Source organism: Gymnogyps californianus, chromosome 1 (assembly GCF_018139145.2).
Source record: "Gymnogyps californianus isolate 813 chromosome 1, ASM1813914v2, whole genome shotgun sequence".
Lineage (NCBI taxonomy): Eukaryota > Metazoa > Chordata > Aves > Accipitriformes > Cathartidae > Gymnogyps > Gymnogyps californianus.
The window spans coordinates 158216890-158236508 of NC_059471.1; the positions used below are offsets into that span (position 1 = coordinate 158216890).

The window sequence follows — 19619 nt, forward strand, 5'->3', positions numbered from 1 at the left end:
AATTTTGGATCAGGTCTATGGAACACAAGTTCAGCTCTCAAAAAAATACCTATGGCTATTAGAACAATAAAAGCAAACTTCATACTTGCAGTTTTATTCAGTGTCATGATTAAAAAAGAAATCTTATTTGCATTCAGTCATATAGGACCTGACTTTGATTTCTTTTGTTGTTGTTCTTTTTGTCTTGATGCGTAGGTTTTCCCTGTTTAAGAAAAAATAAACAATTCTTTCTGGAAGCTTAAATTAAGAAGCCACTTACATCTTTATTTAAATATAATAATGTAAAGTTGTTTTGGTTCCGTCTCTTTTATGATTTTTTTCCCTTCTTTTCTTGAAGAATTTCTATTATTAGATTAAATTCCTCAGATTGTGGTTTTAGTTAATGTGCATTTTGGTAATTTTTTAGCCAAAACATTTCTAGGAAACTCACTAATGTTCACACACTTTTGTGTTTCTTTTACATACAGGTACTATTGGATACAATCAAAGAAACAGGATAGATACTCTTATGTATCTTCTAGCCTATCCGCAAAAGCCAATGGTAAAAACAAAAACAATTGAACTGATAGATTTTGAGAAACTACCTGCTGGACAGAATGCCACAGTCGCTGTGATGAGCTACAGTGGTTACGATATCGAAGATGCTCTTGTCTTAAACAAGGCCTCTTTGGACAGAGGTAAGAACCATCAATTCCTTCCCACTTCTCTAGTGTGTGTTCCGATACATGTTTTAATAAACTTGTTGTCTCATGGTGTTATCCTATGATAACTCTTTTTGCAGTTATGAACAGTACATCTCCAGTTAAGAAACTGAGTTCCAAAACTGCTTTGAATGCTTTTGTTTTTCTGCAATAATGTAATTCCATGGTTGCAATAGTGCGGTGAAGTTGCCAACATGTGAATAAACTTCTGAGTATGGATATTATAAGAGAAAATGGCTAACTTTTGACCTCAAATAAAAAAGTGTAAATGGTCCCTTTTTGAAAATATTTAGTTTACAAAAAATGTAAGGTATTAGATAATCTGTTCTGTTGGACTTGCTTTTTAGATGGTTACCTGAACCTTTGTTCATTACTAACAGAGGGGTCTCATTATTTTCACCAGTAACAAAAGCAATAGATGAAATTAGACTTCTGAATGTATTTGGAAAAGGAATGGAACGCATGGCAGTTTGTGTCATTGTGAACTTGGTGCTCTGAGGGAGCAATAGCAATATTGCCTACTTTCTGAGAGAAAATAATAGTATTGTCTAAAGCAAAATTATTCCGAGATAAACTAATGACCCACTTCCTTTAAAAAAAAAAAAAAAATCTATGCAGTGCGGTGTATTTTAAGTAAAAGTACGTAAGCACCAAATAGAAGCTAACTAAGTGAAACTTATGTTTGTGCCAGTCTAGCCTGTCTTGCTCTCTCCACAATTCTTCAGCACTTTATGTTAATGCTGCTGGGGATTGGAGGAGAGTTGCCTGAAAACTTGGTCTCTCTTCTCTCTCTTTTCTAAATAAATTCCCTTGAGAGAAGACATAGTGCAGTGTGATCAAATTGGTTTTAGTTTCGGGTGGCCAAAATCAGATTCTTCCATCACTTTATTCCCCCCACACTCCCTTCCTCCTAGTTGCTAGGCAGCAATAATAGTATTCCTAGACATGTATCTTTGGCATTAATGTCTGCCGCATTTAATTTATGCCTCCTTTTCTAAAACAACAACAGGCATGATTTAAAACTGAATGTTTTCTTTTCTGGTAGACTGGTAACATTTACAGGGAGAGCTGTGGTGCTTGTCAGGAGTTACTTGACATAATCTAAAGATATAGATGTACTGTATGTGGCCACAACCATCTTTCAAATGAACTAAAATAACATAGGATTATTAGAAAGCCTTGCACTTGCCTATCTGTAATTCTAAATGTGATGAAAGCATTTAGTATTGTGGCTAGTTGCTGTACTTGGAGAGAAATTCCAGAGATGCTACTTTTCTTATCTAAAACCCAAAACAAACCTATTTTATAACAATATATGTAATTCAGAATTCTTTCAGCTGGGGAAAAAAGTGAATAATGAGATGATTATATGAAACACTCAATCGGTACTTTCCTGGTAGGCTAGCTTGTGTCAGCCACAAACATGAGTAAAAGTTCAGGTTTCTTAGAACTCCCAAAAGGAAGAGGTGCTGTTCTCATCCTATTACAGTCTCTTCTCCTATGTTATGTCTCCCTGTGGACCACCAAAGGTAAGAGAAATGATGTGTGCGTGTGTGTGCAGAGGTATAGAAGCGGATTAGCACAACTTCAGAATTGGACCGTAGTCCAGTGTCTAAAAAAAGCAGTATGCATGATCTGATTTTTAAATTGTGAGCTACTAGGTATCCACGTACAATGTTATGCATATTCAAGACAATGAGTAATCTAACTAATAAAGAAGTATTTTATATTCTGTAGCTCAGCAGGTGGATCAGCATTCTTGTTTTATTCTGATAATGTATTATAAAGAATCTTTGAACTCCTAGGCAGATGAGTTTGTGTTAACATTTTAGGTTTTGGAAGGTGTCTTGTATATAAGAATGCCAAGTGTACGCTGAAGCGTTACACAAACCAGACATTTGATAAAGTTATGGGTCCGATGTTGGATGCAGCTACCCGTAAACCAATCTGGCGCCATGAAATTTTAGATGCTGATGGTATCTGCTCTCCAGGTATGTCAAACTACATGTTCAGTCATGGCATGTTCATAATCTGAGGTAGAAATTAATGTTCTGTTAATATTTCATGTGCACCTTGTTTTATAGTTAGTATAATTATTTTTTTTGTCTTGAAGGTGACAGTATTGTAATGGAAAATTAAAAAATGTTAGTTTCTGAAAGCAGCGTGGTATCAGTCATTGGGGGTTTTCTTGTGCATGAGAATAGGGAGCTTTACATTTAAGTAGAAGAGTGAGTCTTTAACAGTGTGAATCTATTGAAGTATTAGAACTTGTATTCTTCTTATCCCCAAACTGGCAAACTTTTAATACTGTAGTTTTTTACTGTTTGTCTCTCATATGTTCTGTCATTGTTGTTTTTTAAGGATAGATTCCTTATTATTTTGATTTCATACGTCAAAACCTCCTAGCATGCTGTCAGTTAATGCAGTTGTTTGAGGAAGTAAAACCTTGTGTTTTTAACACTTTAGAAATATGTTTGGAGAGAGATAAGAAAATAAGTACAACTACATTTAGTTATGAGGATAGGTGTATAACTTTCCAATGGAAATAAATTTGAGAAAGAATCCTCCCATACTGTTATCCTTCAGTTAGGAAATGGCTTAATAGATCCGCTGAGATCTAATAAGAAAGATGCTGTAAAAGGCACTAAACTTAACTCCATTATAGCAACACAACTGGGTCACTTTTGCTCTTTAACACATCACAATGGAGCTTTCAAAGTTAATTGAAAAAAAAGGCAAGAATCTTCTGAAGTATTAGGATAGATAGCACTGGGGCAGACTCCAGACTGAAGCTGTTCTCAGCATGTAGGTAAAAACCTCTTTGAAATAGTTCATGTGGACAGAAAAGAGACATAGACTGAAGTTCAGTGTAATTTTGTGGAGGACGTGGGAGGCAGGTACTTGATGTGTGTTAGTATCATTGGACATGCTACTGATCTGGTTTTCTGTGTGAAGAGCAGGATAAGGGAATGGAGGGGAAAATAGCTGATGTATGAGACCAGAAGCAATAGGAAAAAGTAATTGCAAGGAGAGGCTGAAAGTAGTCTTGCACAACTTATTGTGGAAATGATGTGATGTCCCAAATTTAAGTATGAATTTCTAAAATTTGTGAGTTACAGTGTTGCTTGTTAATTTTCTCCATACTTACAGCAGATGACTTCAGATGCTTTTGTGTATTCTTTAGACCCAGGGTATGTTGAATAGCTATTCTCATAGTGCACCCAGCATGCAAGCTGTTCTGTTTTGGTTTACCAAAAAAAGCTAGTTTAATGATTCCGTTACCATGCAATATTTAATAAAATAACATGGCATACTTCCTGGACATGTTCCTACCAGTTTGTCTTCCAGCTTACCTTTTTTTAAAGCTTAAAATGTATTTCTAACATAGGTAGCCAGATATGTTTTCATGGTACTTTTTTTTCTTGTTCTTTGTAGGTGAAAAAGTAGAAAACAAGCAAGTCCTTGTGAACAAATCTATGCCAACTGTGACCCAGACACCTCTGGAAGGAAGTAGTGTGCCTCAGCAGCCACAGTACAAAGATGTGCCAGTAACGTATGTTGCATCATAATGTTATAGTTGGGGAAGGTACATGGAGAAAAGGTATCTGAGAAAATAATCAGTTCTAGAAAAGTGAAAGGAATAAACTTCCCTCTGCAAATTAGACCTAGTTCTCTAGGTCTTGATTTTTCACAGGATTTTTCAGAGCCTAGGTTATTTTCAGAAGTGCCTAGCCACTTAATCACTAGTAAGTTAGATTCTGACACCTGAAAGGCTGGAATTGCAAAGAGAGGGAAGAACCCTCCTGAAGATGTATGTATGGAGAGGAATCACTGAGTAGGTTCCCGGGAGAAACCGAGGAGAGAGCTAAGATAGTGGTAGAGGGGAGAGGAGTCACTCATGGATGAAGTGATGGAGAAACAGGAGAAAAGCAGTATGAGTGGGAGGGCAGAGAACACGTGTGTGCTTAGTGAGGGGGCACATCTCCTCCATACCAGCTCCCACAGAAAATGGCCAATACTGACCGGTGCTCAGCCTTCACTTTGCCAGGCAGGAGGCCAGGATATGGAGGCCTTCCTATCTCAGAGGCTGACAGTCAGCTCATTCTGGCCACTCCAATTAGACGTCCTTTACCAAGGCACCAATGAATGGGAAAGGACAGTCAGGAAGAGTTTTTCCCATCCTGTCCTGAAAGAACAGGAGAGGGCTGCCGAGGTGTGAGATGAAAATTTTGCATTAAATGCATAAATAAATAAATAAATAAATAATGAAGTGTTTTTCACTGTTTTGTCAGGAATAGCCTTGACAGTTTGGTAAATTAGCAGAGAGCAAGGCAAGCAATTGGTGCCCACATCAGAAAGGCAGAATTAGCTTTGCTGCACTTCTGTGTGTTCCATAACCAATAGAAAGCTCTAGGTTTACTCCTACAAGGTATTAATAAAGAAGTGAGGCAACAGTGTAATTATTAAGAGGAAAGAAGTAATCCTGCCAGGTAAAGACATGGATCCAGAGCTCTGAGTTTAGGTGTCATAGTTTGACCATCTCAGCTACCTGAACAACAAGACAAAATAATCTCCTAAATACGGTATTAAAATCTGCTCTACCCTCATTCTGCAATATATAGAAAAAAGCTGATACCAGAATAATTTCCTTCCTCCTCTGTCATGCCTACCTTTTTTTATTTTTCTTTTTTTTTCCTCTCCTTCCAAAATCTCTGCATCTCAGACTCTAGAGTTCATCTCTCTCTGTACCTCATACTATGTTCTGCCCTTTGTTCATTTCCACACCTGCACCTGATGCATAGTTTCAGTCAGGATATTATACCTTAATTTTTTTCTTCAATACTCATGATGTATTCCTTAGACTCCCTTCTTCAACTATAACTCTCTATTTGGCTTTTGTTTGTTTAACTGAAGATCCAGAAATTTGCAATATACTAGAAGCTTTTTTCTGTCAAGAAGAGCCCACGTGACAAAAAAAATATACCTTGTTCTTTACAAGTTCAGCTTAATTGTCCCTCTGTTTCTATTGTATCTCTTAAGCCTTTTCTTTTCCAGAAACATACTGTACTCTGGAACTTTATTTATATATAATCTTTGCTCCATTGGCCTCCCATATGTAAGTTCCATGAAGACTACAGTTTGGCCAGAAGCTTACCAATACACAGATACTTGTTTGTAACTTGTGTTTGGTTCATAGACTTAAAACTCATGTTTTGTCTTCTTGTACTAGCTACAAAGGTGCGACTGATTCTTATATTGAAAAAGTAATGATTTCATCAAATGCAGAGGATGCTTTCTTGATCAAAATGTTGTTGAGGCAAACTAGACGTCCAGAAATTGGAGATAAATTTAGCAGTCGTCATGGGCAGAAAGGTAAGCTACATATGTAATAAAAATAAATGCATGCTGGGTATGCCTACTATACATACATAATATCATCATGCATGTTTCCATTGATTGGTTCAGATCTTTTATGAATGCAGTGGTAGAAGACCATATCCCTTTTTTTGGTTAAGTTCACCTAATTTAGCAATGATGTTTCTGGAACTGAGGAGAGGAATTGGCAAACACAACTCTCTGTTGACTTATGAATCTGAAAAATACAGTAGTTGCCCATTTTAAACAATAACAGGGTTTTGAGGTTTGGCTGGTTTTTTTTTTTCCCCCAAGTGTGAATTTGGTTTTAGGTGATAGGTTTGTCAATGGGTTATCAAGAGAGAGACTGGAGGAAAGAGTGAAAGGGCCTGTTCTGAATGAACAGAAAAGACCAGAGATGGAATGGGATGTCTGCAAGTCATCTGTGCAGATGTATTGCTCTAAAGGCAAGATGGCAGATCGATAGCTCAGAGCCATGGTGTAAAAGGGAAGCAAATCAGGAATGCAACTAGGAGTGCACCAGCAGAGACCGGAAAGAAGGGGAAAATGTTTTTAAAAATACACCTGGGACATCATCTGGGGCACTTCTGGGTCTTCAAACCGAGAATTGAAAATGGGTACCTACTAGGAAGCTGCTTGGTGGCATGTAGCTCTCTAGTGTTAATGTTAAGATGAAAATCAGGAGCCTGTTTCCATATCTGTTGAAAAAAGCAGTGGACGCCCTTTGACCTTAATGGCAAAAAAAGGTGACTCAGACCATCCTCTCTGAATCTCAAAGGGCTGGGAGGTGTGGGAGGGGTGTTAAGAAAGAAGTGACTGAAAACAGTCTGACCATAACTGACTTAAAAGCATGTTTTGATTCCATTGGTCTCAATGTGGGACAGGTTTTGACATGTTTTCATCTATCTGTACACTTGGAAAATCTAGATTTTTAGTACTTTCAGCATGACCTTCTGCTTTACTGTATGTGCTGTGCTAAACCTATTACCTGAATGTTGTATTCTTGTTACATTTTTAGGTCTTATTTTGGTTTGAGAACATTGCTCGGTCTCTTGTCAGATGTGGTGAGGAGGCAAAGAGGTTGATATTACCAAATCCTTTCCATTGCAGCACATACACTCCTTTCCTGTTACTGGGCAAATGTGATACTGTCTTAATAACTGCTGCAACAAAAAAATTCTTATTTCCTTCCTTTGATTTCTGAGGAACTGGAACCAGAGCATCGAGTGTAAAGTACACCAGCCTCTTACATCTGTTAACACAAGTATCTGCTAGGTCTGTGTGGAGGGCAGAAGAAGAGAACTGAGGAAATAACGGAGAATGCTGTTTAGATTTGAAACACTAATACTTAAAACTAGTTGTAGTCCATGAACTTTGTGGTAATACATCAAATTACGATACTAGCTAAGGGATGTCTTGCAAACAAACTGGCCTTTCGTGAGCAGTGTTCTCTTTGTCAGAAGACACATGGACGAGAGAGTGCTTTTTGTTAGGAGGAGCTCCCTGAAAGTGTCCCTTTCAGCACTTTTTGACATGGTCCCACTCTACTCCCAGCATCATATTGGGTTTGACCTTGTTGTGCTGATTCACGTCCTGTATTCTTGGAGCAGAACCAGAGAACTCTGTGGGCAGATATGCCCTGGAGTCAGTCAGCAGAGAACTGTTACGTGCACAACATCTATATGTAGATCTGAGCCAGTGAAAAGAGATGAAACTGCAACAAATGTCACCAGTACACAGGCATTATCCAGCTCTAGAGCTCTCTTAAATGAAGCTTAAACAGAATCATCTCCAGGATATTCAGTGCCTGTGTGATTGGAAGAGGTATGAAGAGCGGTTGCTTACAGATGGACCCCAGGCACAAGTGAGAAGTAATTTTTATAATGCTCCGTGCCACTGTTTACTTCTTTACTCACATGTGTAGCCTGAAGTCAAACTTGAGGTCCTTTATGACCTTCTGGGGCTATGGAAGTACATAAGCATCAGTGGCAATGAGGTGGCCGGGTGTAACTGAAGTGAAAGACTGCATCCCTGTCGTGAGATGCAGAGCTAACCACAGTAATCCTCATTTCTGTAGTCTCCAGGTTTGGTGATCAGAACATCTACCTAGAGCAAACCTATCAATCAAGAGAGGTGAAATGGGTACAGAAGGCAGTAGTTGATTATAATGTCAGCTGTTACCAGATGTTGCCTCAAGTTTGTGTGTGTTTTCTATGGAGTACAGTCAATGCAGGCTTTCTTAGTACATCCAGCTCTCTCCAAGATCACCCTTACTTCCACAGTGTCTTTCCATAGACCCATAAAACTGGTCCTTGAAACTGTGTATTCTGAAGAAATCATTCCATTGTTGCTGTTGTCATTAAGAAATAGAAACTCTTCTGATAAGCATTGAAATATTTTTCCTGGTTGTATTTTCAAGATGGCTTTTGATCTAAAAATAGGAAGCGATTCTCACTGAGTCCCCAAGTGATTTGGAAACCAGTATCTGTTAAAGGCTTCAAAAAAGTAAAGAAGCATTCTTGACTTTCCCTTTAAGGTCCAGTCTAGTTCTTGCGCTACAGCCATATAGGATAGTTTCAGTAAGTGAGGGGGAAGATCATTAGCTTCAGAGGCAAACAGAAAGAGTTGAGCAGTTGGAATGGTTCAGCTGCCCCATTCCTTCCTTCTCTCCAGGAAGATTCTCCTTGAGGAAGATTTTGTGTAGAGTCTCTTTCAAATAATTTTTTAATCTCATACACAATGAAGATGTGCAGTACTTTTAAGCCTATGACCGCTTTTAAAGCAAAGCTCATTTCTGCATATCTTTTGAGCTTCATCTAGTTAGTCCTTTCTCCTTATAAGTGGCATGCGACATTTTAGCTGCAAGTTATTATATAACAATATGATCAGTGCTGTGCAGGACAAATTTTCTTACTAGAATTGAAAAAAAAAAAAGCCTACAAATTATATTAAAGAAGCTGCGTGGTTAATCATGATAAATATTTATGCGCATTTGCATGAAAAATTTAAGCAGGTAGTATTTTTCTGCTAGTTTGGGCCATTGATGTGCACCTACTGAAATAGTTAGTTGAACAGGATTTTCATACCTCTCCAAAAATCAAGAAAAAGGATGTTCCACAAATCTAGAACCATCAGAGGAGAAACGGTGGAAGTGGAAGAATGACAGAAGGAAACAGAATTGTGTCAGGCAGGCTGCAATATGGCTTTAGGGAGCAGAGGGCCTTCCATAGCACTAAATGCACATAAGGCATCTCACAGTCTAGAGCAAGCTCATTTTAGAGGTCTTGAAGGACAGACATTTCATGAGTACTTTTGCTACTCATCAAGTCCTGATATTTGTGGTCAAATGCAGAAACAACTAACATGCACTGTATTGGAATCTGGTGGTATTTTCTTTAATATCCCAAAAGCCATAGAAAGTTAGTAATATTTTTTTCCAAAGTGAAATACCTGTGGAAATCCCATGGTAATGAAAAACAACATCCTAAATGCTGTAGGGAACTTTGAGGGTGCCCATAATTATGCCTGGCATTGCATCAGGTTAGAATGTCTGATCCCCCATGTATCTGTGCTTTGGACCTATAATAATAATAAGCCAAAACTATCAATTATTCAGAATAGCAAATGTCCCTTTCAGCTTGGTTTTGGAGATATGAGTGGGAACATTGCAACAGTTGTGTTACAGAGTTTGCAGGTATGTGATTGTTAGCTGTCCAGTACATCTGTAGTAATCTCTTGTGATTGGGGGAGTGATCATATTCCAAATTATTACATTCTGCTAGGATACATAGCCTTCCTGGTAGTAAACCTCTCAGTTCACTGGCTTGTAGTACATTATGGGAAAAGATGTTACAATAAATGGGAGAAAGGAGAAATGTGCTTAGTGGAGAAGATGTACCAAGAAAAAAAAATACTGACAAGAACAGTAGAGTTCACTGTTTTGCAACTTCAGTATATAGCGAAGAACCAGATACTGACATTAATGTTAGATTACAGACAGTGACAGAACTGGAGAAAAGACATGAAAAGGAAAGGGAAAATCTCCTTTGCTAGCTGTTTAAAAATGCAGCTAGTATCATCCTTCTCTGACATCAAATCGGGAAAGGATCAGTCATAACAGAGGAATATAGACAATTGTGAAACAGAAATCATAATACTAACAGTTTAACATTTTCCATTGAGAGAATTTTTAATTAGCCCTGAATTTGTTCTCTCATCTTTGTCTGAATGCAGGCGATTACCACTTCAAGTCTAATTTGTGAATGTTAGCTTTAAGCCCATCATAGGGCCATTTAAACCTATGATGAGCTTAAACTAACAAGTAGCTTGATTCAGTGAGAAGGAGAGAAAGCATATTTCTCTCTGTATTGTCAATCTTTTCTGTGAAATATTTTTATTTTCTAGAAGGAATGCATGAAGATGAGATTTGATTTCACAGAATTGTAGTAGTAGTTTTAAAGTAATTAAATACGTGCAAAATAAGAGATTGGACAAACCACATTTCTGAAGTTTTTTTCATGGGCTTTTTCCTGTATTCCAAATTGATTTGTATTTCAAAGCTATACTTCGTCACTGGGGCAGAAGGAAGCGGAGTAAGAGAATTGGAAAGTGTCTGGGATACGACAGATTAAATCTCACAAACCAGCTTTAGCCTTTTGTTACAGAAGAGCCTTTCGTTAAATATGTAGGTAGATTTTGTAGGCCTCTGTAATAATATAGATCTATTGCCACTGCCCCTGTATTTGCTACCTTCTTTGTGTCCTCTCACATGTCAACACGGTATTGGCAAGGGTCACCACTTCTGGCCTGTCCACCACACCCTCTTTTCATGCAAGTCCGTGTTTTAAGTACACTTCTTCCAAACTGCCTGTAACAGCTAGCCTTTCCTTCAAGACCTGTCAACAAAGAAGTATATGGGGAGAAGGAAAAAAAAAAAATTAGGCCATCATGTTGTGTTCTGAAATGCAAATATTTTGCTCTATTTCAATATTCATCTTCAAACTGGACGTTGCAGTAAGATCTTTGGGACTGGGACTGTCCCTTTAGTCTATAAAGCCCGTAAGCTTCTACTGTTTACAAATAAACATCTGCCTACTAGGGAGGATTTATCCTGAGCTGCAGGACTTTGTTTTAACTATATTGCATCGTATATTTTCCAGAAGGATAAAGAAACTTTTTTGGTTAATTATTTTGTTTTTTTAATCTTGCATTCTTCAAGCAACGTCACTTTTCAAAGCACAGAAGGCTAAAGGATTGTTAAGCTAAAGAAGCTTCATCTGAGTTCCATACAAACTAAATTATTATATTTCCAGATTTCCTCTTGCTTTGCTACAAGTCACAATGAGGAAAAAGTTGGGCTCCTTTGATGTGAAAAAAAGCAATATATCACTTCTCTGAAAGAACATTTCTCAGTCTCTCATGTGAAAAAGGATTAACACCTCCAACAAAGGTCCTGTAGATCACAGAACTAAGCAGCAATGCTGAACAGTATTCCTGAGGAGTGGAAAAACTGTATTTAAGCAAGAGATTGTTTGAACTGGCAAACAGAAGCTTTTTAATAGCTGAAGATCTAAGATAAAGGATTAAACCTTTCTGAAGTATCTGCACTTAAACAACTCTAAAGACAAGGAAGCGAGTTTAAATTCATGAAAGATGGTCTTTGTTTTCCTAAATGAACCATGTTCTTTAGTGTCAAAACAAAATCCATTCACAGCATTGTCAACTACATAAACTTCATGACAATACCGCTTATCTACCAAAGTCTGACCTTGCTTACTTTTTAAAATTTTTACTAGTTTGAGCATCTGTCTTCTGCTTGCCTAACCTCATAGTTGAGAACAACTTATCTGTCTCTTTTTAATGGGCACTTGTACAGTACGTAAAAGCAGAACATGTAAAGTAAGATGTTAGTCTTAAATGGCTACTTGTGTCATTTTCCCCCATGTTACAAGTCAGACTTAGTACTTTATCTCTAATAAAACATCAGTAGGTTTATAGGAATTAAATGGTTGAAGTGGCATTAAAAAGAATTTGCTGTTATCGACTGCAGGAATGTGGGATGATTAGTAGTTATTAGGTGTCAGGAAAGGTAGGAACTTCTTACCTTATTTTTATCTTCAGAAGTTGAATATGAGAAAATGAGACGTCAGAATGCCATTAAGACTACTTATACTGTTTTTTCTATTTATTTTTAACAAAACTGCTACTTAGCTTGCTATCTTAAGAAGAAAATTACAGCATTTTTTATCTCAAGCAGCAAACAGGTAACCTTCTGACCTTTTCAGTAAATCCTCAACTGAACCTCTGAAATTAGGGTGATTTAGCATTTTATGGCACAGAATAAAAATCTCTAATTCTGTTTCCAAATAGTGTATCCTGAACACACATTTTATTAAGCTCTTGACTCATTCAGGCATGTGTATTTTGTAAAGTTCCTATGGTTATTGTTTTACAATAGCTGCTTCCAGAAGCATTGTAAGGGTTTCAATTAATCAGCTCTTTGTGTGCTTCAGACTATGCAAATTTATCACATCAGACCATTCAGCAGCTCATGGGAAAGCAGTGTACAAACTGTATTGTCTTCTAGCACCTCCTCTCATTTAGAGTGATGTTTTTAATAAGAAAACTAATCAAGTTTACTTATGCATTATTTATCTGTTAATTTTAATTCTGTTCTTTACCTCTTATGTCAAATGGGATGTAGCAAGTGATATGATAGATCAGTGAATGATTCAATATTGAACAAAGCTCATGTGATGCAGCACTTTTTTTTCTTCTGAACTTGTTTTATGCTTAGTTAGACAGCACAGTATGTAATTAGAGAGTTTTGAAGCAGATGTACATTTTTGTTTAACCTTACTAATTTTTGCAAATCTCTTTGTCACTTGTCCACAATACACGGCGCTGTGTTACAGCTACAACTCCTCTTAATTATGTGACGTAGTCTTACTTCTCAGGACTATTTCCAAATTCTGTCAAATCTGGTAAATCTAAAATAGACGCCTTTCAAGTTAGTTTTAGCTCTTTTACCACCATATCATTAGAGTAAGTAAACAAGCACATTTAGTAATGCGCTTCTTTTTATCTTGCTGATAGAAACTGGTATTACTGCTGCTTCTATTCACTTAGTCTCCTTTGCTCTCTAATGTCCCTCCTGCTGGTAGTAATTAGTTTTCTATATTAGGTTGTTTTGACTTATTTGATGATTTTTTTTCATTTGGCATGTGTGTGTATAGAAGGCATCTTATCGTAGCTGGTGAAAAACTTTCCCATACTGTTGTGTTTCGTCCCTGCCCCCTCCCTGCCGTCCCCCTTCCCCCTCTCTGCTGAACTGCTGTTTTACAAGTCTGTGTATGTTCGTGTTTGTCAGCAAACTGTAAAAGCAACCACATAAAAGATACCAATTCTGGAAACCTGAATTTCTCCTGATTAGAAGAAGAAACTCGTAAAGGACAAAAGTACAGGAGTGAGGGGATCTCTATGTTCTGTCAGGGCCTTGTGGAGGTACATGGGTGTTGAGATGCTGTTGGGATTGATGCAGATAGTGTGTGTGAGGATGGGGGCCATCATGCAGAGTCAGAAGGCTGTCATTTATTGGCTGGCATACAATAGCATTGAAAAGCACTGCCTATGGCTGTTTTATACTTGCATGTTAAACCACTGTAGATGTCTGAATTAAGTTTATTCTAATTTAAACTGTTAACCTTGCAGTAAACTGCCATGCTTATTAATCCACTTTTTTTTTTTTTGAGGGATATCTTAAAAGAATTTGTTAGCATTTTCACTAATTTTTCGTCTAAGCTGACATTATGAAATTGATATACAAAGTTTTTTTTCTGGAGTTCAATTTCTTTTTCAATTGAAAAGAAATGAGATGTAGCAAGCTGCTGTATGCTTTCTTGCTCAAACATACAACCCTCTTGTTAGTCCACACATTAAAAAAACATTTTGGTTTTTGTTTTGTCTGGAAAAATAATTGCAGCCTTCTCTGGTGGTTAATGTTTGATTCTGGTCCTAGATGAGAACTCCAGAGTGTGTAAGTGAGAGCACATTCAGGCCCATTGCAGTGTAGCATTTAGTCTGAAATTGTATTGGTGAATTTCAGATGCAGCATATAAAAATTGTGAGGGGAAGAGAAATGAATGAAACCAAATTATTTTGTATGTCCTGTGTGAATGCTGGGGAACAATTTTCATGTGATGTCTAAATCAGTAACAATTAGGAAATCTTAATAACCTGTAGTAAGAGCCACAGAGCAAAGTTACCTAGTAGTTTGACTGTGTCCTATTTATGAATATTGGATGGGGAGTAGTTGAGCAGCTCAGTTGTGAAATGCAGTTTATACTTGGACAGGGCAACATTTGGAACTTGAGGCTGTCTTAAATCCAGCCTCTTCTTTTCTCCTTTACTGTTTTATTAACCAGTTGCAAGTGATAATTGCACTTATATGGATTAATTCACTTGATCACTGTTTCGCAGCTGCTCGGCAATGCAGAACTGCTAGGTTTGCCTTTTACTGCCCTGCTGCAAACCCTGGCTCAGCGATCGGGGCTGAAAAAGAGTAGCAAATTCAGGAGTTTACAGTGCAGACCTGCAAGCATTAGTCTCTGAAGAACTTCTGAAGGCAAGTGACTGCAAAATGAAATAAAGTTTACATTTTTAAATTAATTGCAGTTACTTGCTTTTAGAAGTAGCATTGTATAGAGGAAAGATGTCTTTCAGCTTTTTAAACAGTTTTTTATGAGAAAGAATGAACTTTCGTAAGACATAGGGGAGGAAGAAGCTTCTCTCTGTCCTGTTCTCTAAATACACATGGGCATGCTATAGATCTCTTATAAACTCAGTGACTTCTTAAAATACAGAAGCTTAGAATTGAGGCTTTATAGCTTTCTCTTTTTTCTTTTTTTTTTTTTCCCCTTCTGTAAAATAGAAACTTTATAAATGGCCTAGTGATCTTCACATTGCTGGATTCTGTCTAAATATTTTGTTTTTAACTTCTAAGCTCATTATACTGTCTTTGTGTTAACTTGTATTAAAATCTGTCAGCTATGACTGGTCTCATAACCACAGTCAGCGGACCAGAATAAGTTAATTATTTACTTGTGTCACTAGTGCTCTTCATCTAATGAAATGCACAGCTGTGTTAGATCTGCAGTTGGGTGTGTAGGTCCCATTGTTATACAAGTCAGCGGAGGGTAGAAGCCGCTATGATGGAGAGCCCTCAGTTCTTTCTGCTGTTCTGCCTTTCTGTGTCGATTTCATGGATCTTTTATCATTCACTTTCACACAAAACAAACAACACAGTGGCTGTCTGCTATGGGAACCAGCTTGGCATATAAAAGGTTTTCAGAGCCTAAAGTAATTTTAAGTTAGCTAAGATTTAATTTTTGGCTTACAGGTGCCATGAAGTCCAGATGCAACCTAATGCTTTCTTAGAAGTAAATGCAAATAAGGCAAAATGTATGTGCCATAATACATATATAATAAAGTATTTATGTATACAATTTTTAGGATAAAAAAGCTGTGCACACAAGAGATAGTGGGTTGGGTTTTTTCATTTTCAGCAAATGATTGCTGCTCGGCAGGGAGGGGTAGAAGGATGTTATTGATTTATCATAATAGAACAATGAAAATTAGTTTCAATAGGTTTAAAAACTAAATACAACAACACCCCCCCCCCCCCCTTTGCCCCAGACGCTCCAATCCTTTTTTTTTTTTCCTGCTCCCTTCCCCCATACTTACCATGCTCATTCTATTAACTACTGTCCCGTACACCTATCCCTGTCTTGCTTGGACAGTGGAAGAGGAGCTCCCTCCTGAGCAGAGACGCCAATATCCCCCTGTGAACTGGCTGGTCGGGGGATGCCTTTTTAGGGATGTAACCAGCACCCTCAGTTTTCCAGGAGCCCCCTCCGCTCCAGGACTGTTCCCAAAGCTTGCTCTGGTAGTTGCAGCAGGCTGATCTCAAATAGCTTGCAGACTTTTTCAGCTCTAAGGGCTTCTGGAAGAAATTGTCCAACTGAAACAGTAGCTTTGGTTCAAAGGAGCATGGGCTTAAGCAGCTGCATTTTAGCACCTGAATTTGAATGTTAGATCTCTTGGTCATTTATAGCTGCAGTATTTTGATCTGCAAAATTCACTGTAGAAACAGTTGTAAGGGTTGGAAGGAAAATTTTGGGATGTATGATAGACTATTTAAAATGAGTATTCATGTTTCTGTTTAATCCTTCCTAAATAGTTTTAGAGTTTGGGGAGTTTTGTTTGGTTTACATCCAATACTGATGGAGACTGAAAAAAGCTTCCAAAACTTTTAAAGGTATGGTTTGTGTTCATGGACTGACAAAATATAAGCAGTCTGGGCAGTGGATTATACTTTGTGATTCATTGAAAGCAGTCTTTGCTCAGCAAATGAACGCTACCTGAAAAAATCTTGTGTGGTTTTTTTTTATTTTCCCCTACTTATCTCCTCTCAGTCCCTGTCAAAGTCCTGACTTGATTTGTTTTTATTCACAGTATTTAGCAAAGATACGTATGATAAATTTCAAATCAATAATAATTTTGTATGTCCAAAGAGATACTGTCAGAAGCCCGATTTCTTCATTTTTTTTGCAGGAAATTACAGCATCAGCTTTAAAAACTAGGTCTCCCTTGAGATGTTCCAATCTGACTGGTCAGAAGTTTCTGGTTGCCTCTGAAAACTGTATCTAAAGCTTTCTTCCCTAATTTGCTAACTCACAAATCACTGGGAGCATTATGTAAGGGTATGCTAATTTTGCCAGTCCTGTCACAAGGGCTCTCTTCTAGCCTGCAGGTTGTGAGCACTGGTCATGGTAATGAATCTGGGTAAAAAGTGATCCATGAGAAAGAGAGGAGGAGGAAAACACTGAAGAAAATCTGGTGATGAGCGTCAGCCCTGCTGGTGGTTTGCTGTTTGTGAATTGAAATGTTTTCTCTTCTGCAGGGGTGTGTGGACTGATTGTTCCTCAGGAAGACATGCCATTTTGCGATACAGGAATCTGTCCAGATATCATAATGAACCCTCATGGCTTCCCATCGCGTATGACGGTTAGTGGTTATGTTACAATTAAAGAGACAGTGTCCCCCGATAGGGAAAGTGAAGTAGATTAGCCGGAAGAAATAAAAAAAAGTGTTTGAAACATGGTTTCACTGAGAATATTCTCCAGTCATCATGCCACGCACTTGCTCTCTTATAAGTATTCAGCCCTCTGTTTTGCATATTTTGAAATGTCCTGCTGTAAAAGGAGTAGGGATGCGGCCTGTTTGTGCATCATTCTCATTTTGTTCTGTATCCAGCTAATAGGAAAGCAACTGAATACCTCACTTGCACCCTTTCTGTTTGAAAATTTCTTGCTTTCCCTCTTCCTTCCCTATTGCCTATGCCCACTAAGCTGGCTGGCGCAGACTGTCAGGCAAAGGTTGGAAGGGAGTTTCAATAATAGTGCTAGACCTATGTAACTTCTTACATTACACACGCTTCCCTGGAACTGATGCAAGTCTTGCACCTATGCTGCAGGGTCACACTAAATGCCTCACAGCCTGGCCTTTATATGGGACCTCCACTGATTACTTTGTACAGCCTCTGATCTTTTTTTCTGTGTTAGCTTCTTCCCTTCTGTTCCCCCTGCTGCACTGTAGCATGTCAATCTCTGAGGCTGTTTCCTAGAGCAGAAGGCCACACTGGATCCTGGTCATTTTCCAGACAACTGGAAAAAATGGAGCTGCCTGACTCTGGACCTTAAAGGTGTTCCCAGACCCTGTGATGAGTCCAGTTTTCCTCCTTCATGCAGGACTACTCCCTGTTCTCGGGCTTCTTCCACTCCTCCCATTGCATGCAGTAACCCAGGCTGCTACCTTGGGCACTTTGCCTGGCTAACTTATGCTGTGACCAATCCAGCAGTGTGTCCGTACTAGCGAGCAGGCTGTTAACTCTGCTTTTCTTTGCACAGGTAGGGAAGTTAATTGAACTCCTGGCTGGAAAGGCTGGCGTCCTCGATGGCAGATTTCACTATGGAACAGCTTTTGGAGGCAGTAAAGTTAAGGATGTGTGTGAAGATCTTATTCGCCATGGTTATAACTACCTAGGGAAGGACTACGTAACATCTGGTATCACTGGGTAAGAATCGGCTGTATGGATTTAGATGTTTCAGGGGAGTGGGGAAATCCTGTTGAGACACATCTGAAAAATCTTCTCATGTCTCAGAGCTCAGGAACTTTCTCTTACTTGCAAACCGCTCTGCAAGATGGAGGGAAGGGGCTGAAGAATGGTGCACTACTTTTTTTTTTTTTCTTTTTTTTCTTTTTTTGGAAGCATTTTGTGCTTCCACATTTTAAGAATGACTAGTATTTGCATGCAATGTGAATGGCCCTTGTAGTACATATGAAAATTTCCCAACTTCTACTGCATGACAAAAAAGGTAAAATAAAGGTTTTCTTTCTGGGAGATTGTAAGAAATTTCAAGTTTCTGTTGGCAGCAAATCTTATATATGCTTGGAATCAGATAAGCATTTTCATGTTGACTTTAATAGTACTGTAAATTATGGATTTGGAGGCAGGTGTCTCTTCCTTGGGAATATTTTGTGTGCTCTTTTTTCTTTTTTTTTTTTTTTTTCTTCTTTCGATTACACAATGATTCAGTCTGGCATAATACTCTAATCTGCAAACTTCCTGCTGTGTTGATCGGACTGGCTTCTGAGACACAGAGTTCAAAGAACATCAGATAGTTTAGGAACAGGAAAAGGCCATATGGCTTCACATGCCTGCCCTTCCAAAATGTATCTTAATCCTACCTTCCTGCTATTTTTATTATCCTCCCAGTCCCCTTCTTCTCAAGGAACAAGTTTAGGTCTTTTTTGTAAGTTGTGGGGGTTTTTTATACTTTTTATTTTAATTGCTTTTCCTACCAACTTATTCCATGTGTTGTTTCTCTTTTTGTTTCAGAGAAGTGATTTTGTTTTCCTTACCCACTCCATATTCCATAAATTGTATATCAAGTATCCCGCTGTTTGAAACACTTTCTGTTGATACATCATGGTAACTTTTAACAAATCTGACTAATCGTGTTTCCTAGGGAGAATAAAATCATGTAGCTCTAAAAATCCCCCATCCCCAAACTTGAACTTTGTAGTACCCTATTTAGAGGCTTTGCTTTAGGATATTGGTATTCTTCCAAGCAAATTTCACATGCTTAATCTATTTGTTATGAAATTTGAAGGCAGATTTCATAACAATGTGGAAGTTTGCAAATTCCAAATGTCTAGTTAAGTTTTATTCTTTTCTTCAATAGGCAGCTTTTGGAATAACATTGCATCATGTCAGTAATGACTCTGAATGGGAGGTGCAATACTGTTGTCTCCTGCTTGTTTTTACATTGCACGTACATTTTCTAAAAATAAATCAGTGGCAGTGCTGAGTGAGTTTGTCTGTGTTAAATCTGGTCGTTCTTAGTGCTGAAGGTGGTAGCGGGGAGATGACTGACTGCTTTAAACTGTTGCTTTCTGATCTTTAGGTGCATATGCTGTTCT

General features: G+C 38.1%; 1 protein-coding gene across 2 annotated transcripts in view; it reads left to right on the plus strand.

Annotated features, from left to right (window-relative positions):
- Window positions 1–19619, plus strand: part of POLR3B (RNA polymerase III subunit B) — an 82010-nt gene that overhangs the window by 50053 nt on the left and 12338 nt on the right. For both annotated transcript variants that reach the window (XM_050914981.1, XM_050914982.1), the window contains 6 exons: window positions 468–677; window positions 2534–2692; window positions 4137–4254; window positions 5932–6074; window positions 17038–17141; window positions 18044–18210. In XM_050914981.1, coding sequence (XP_050770938.1) covers window positions 468–677; window positions 2534–2692; window positions 4137–4254; window positions 5932–6074; window positions 17038–17141; window positions 18044–18210 — 901 coding nt within the window. The remainder of the gene's footprint in view (window positions 1–467; window positions 678–2533; window positions 2693–4136; window positions 4255–5931; window positions 6075–17037; window positions 17142–18043; window positions 18211–19619) is intronic.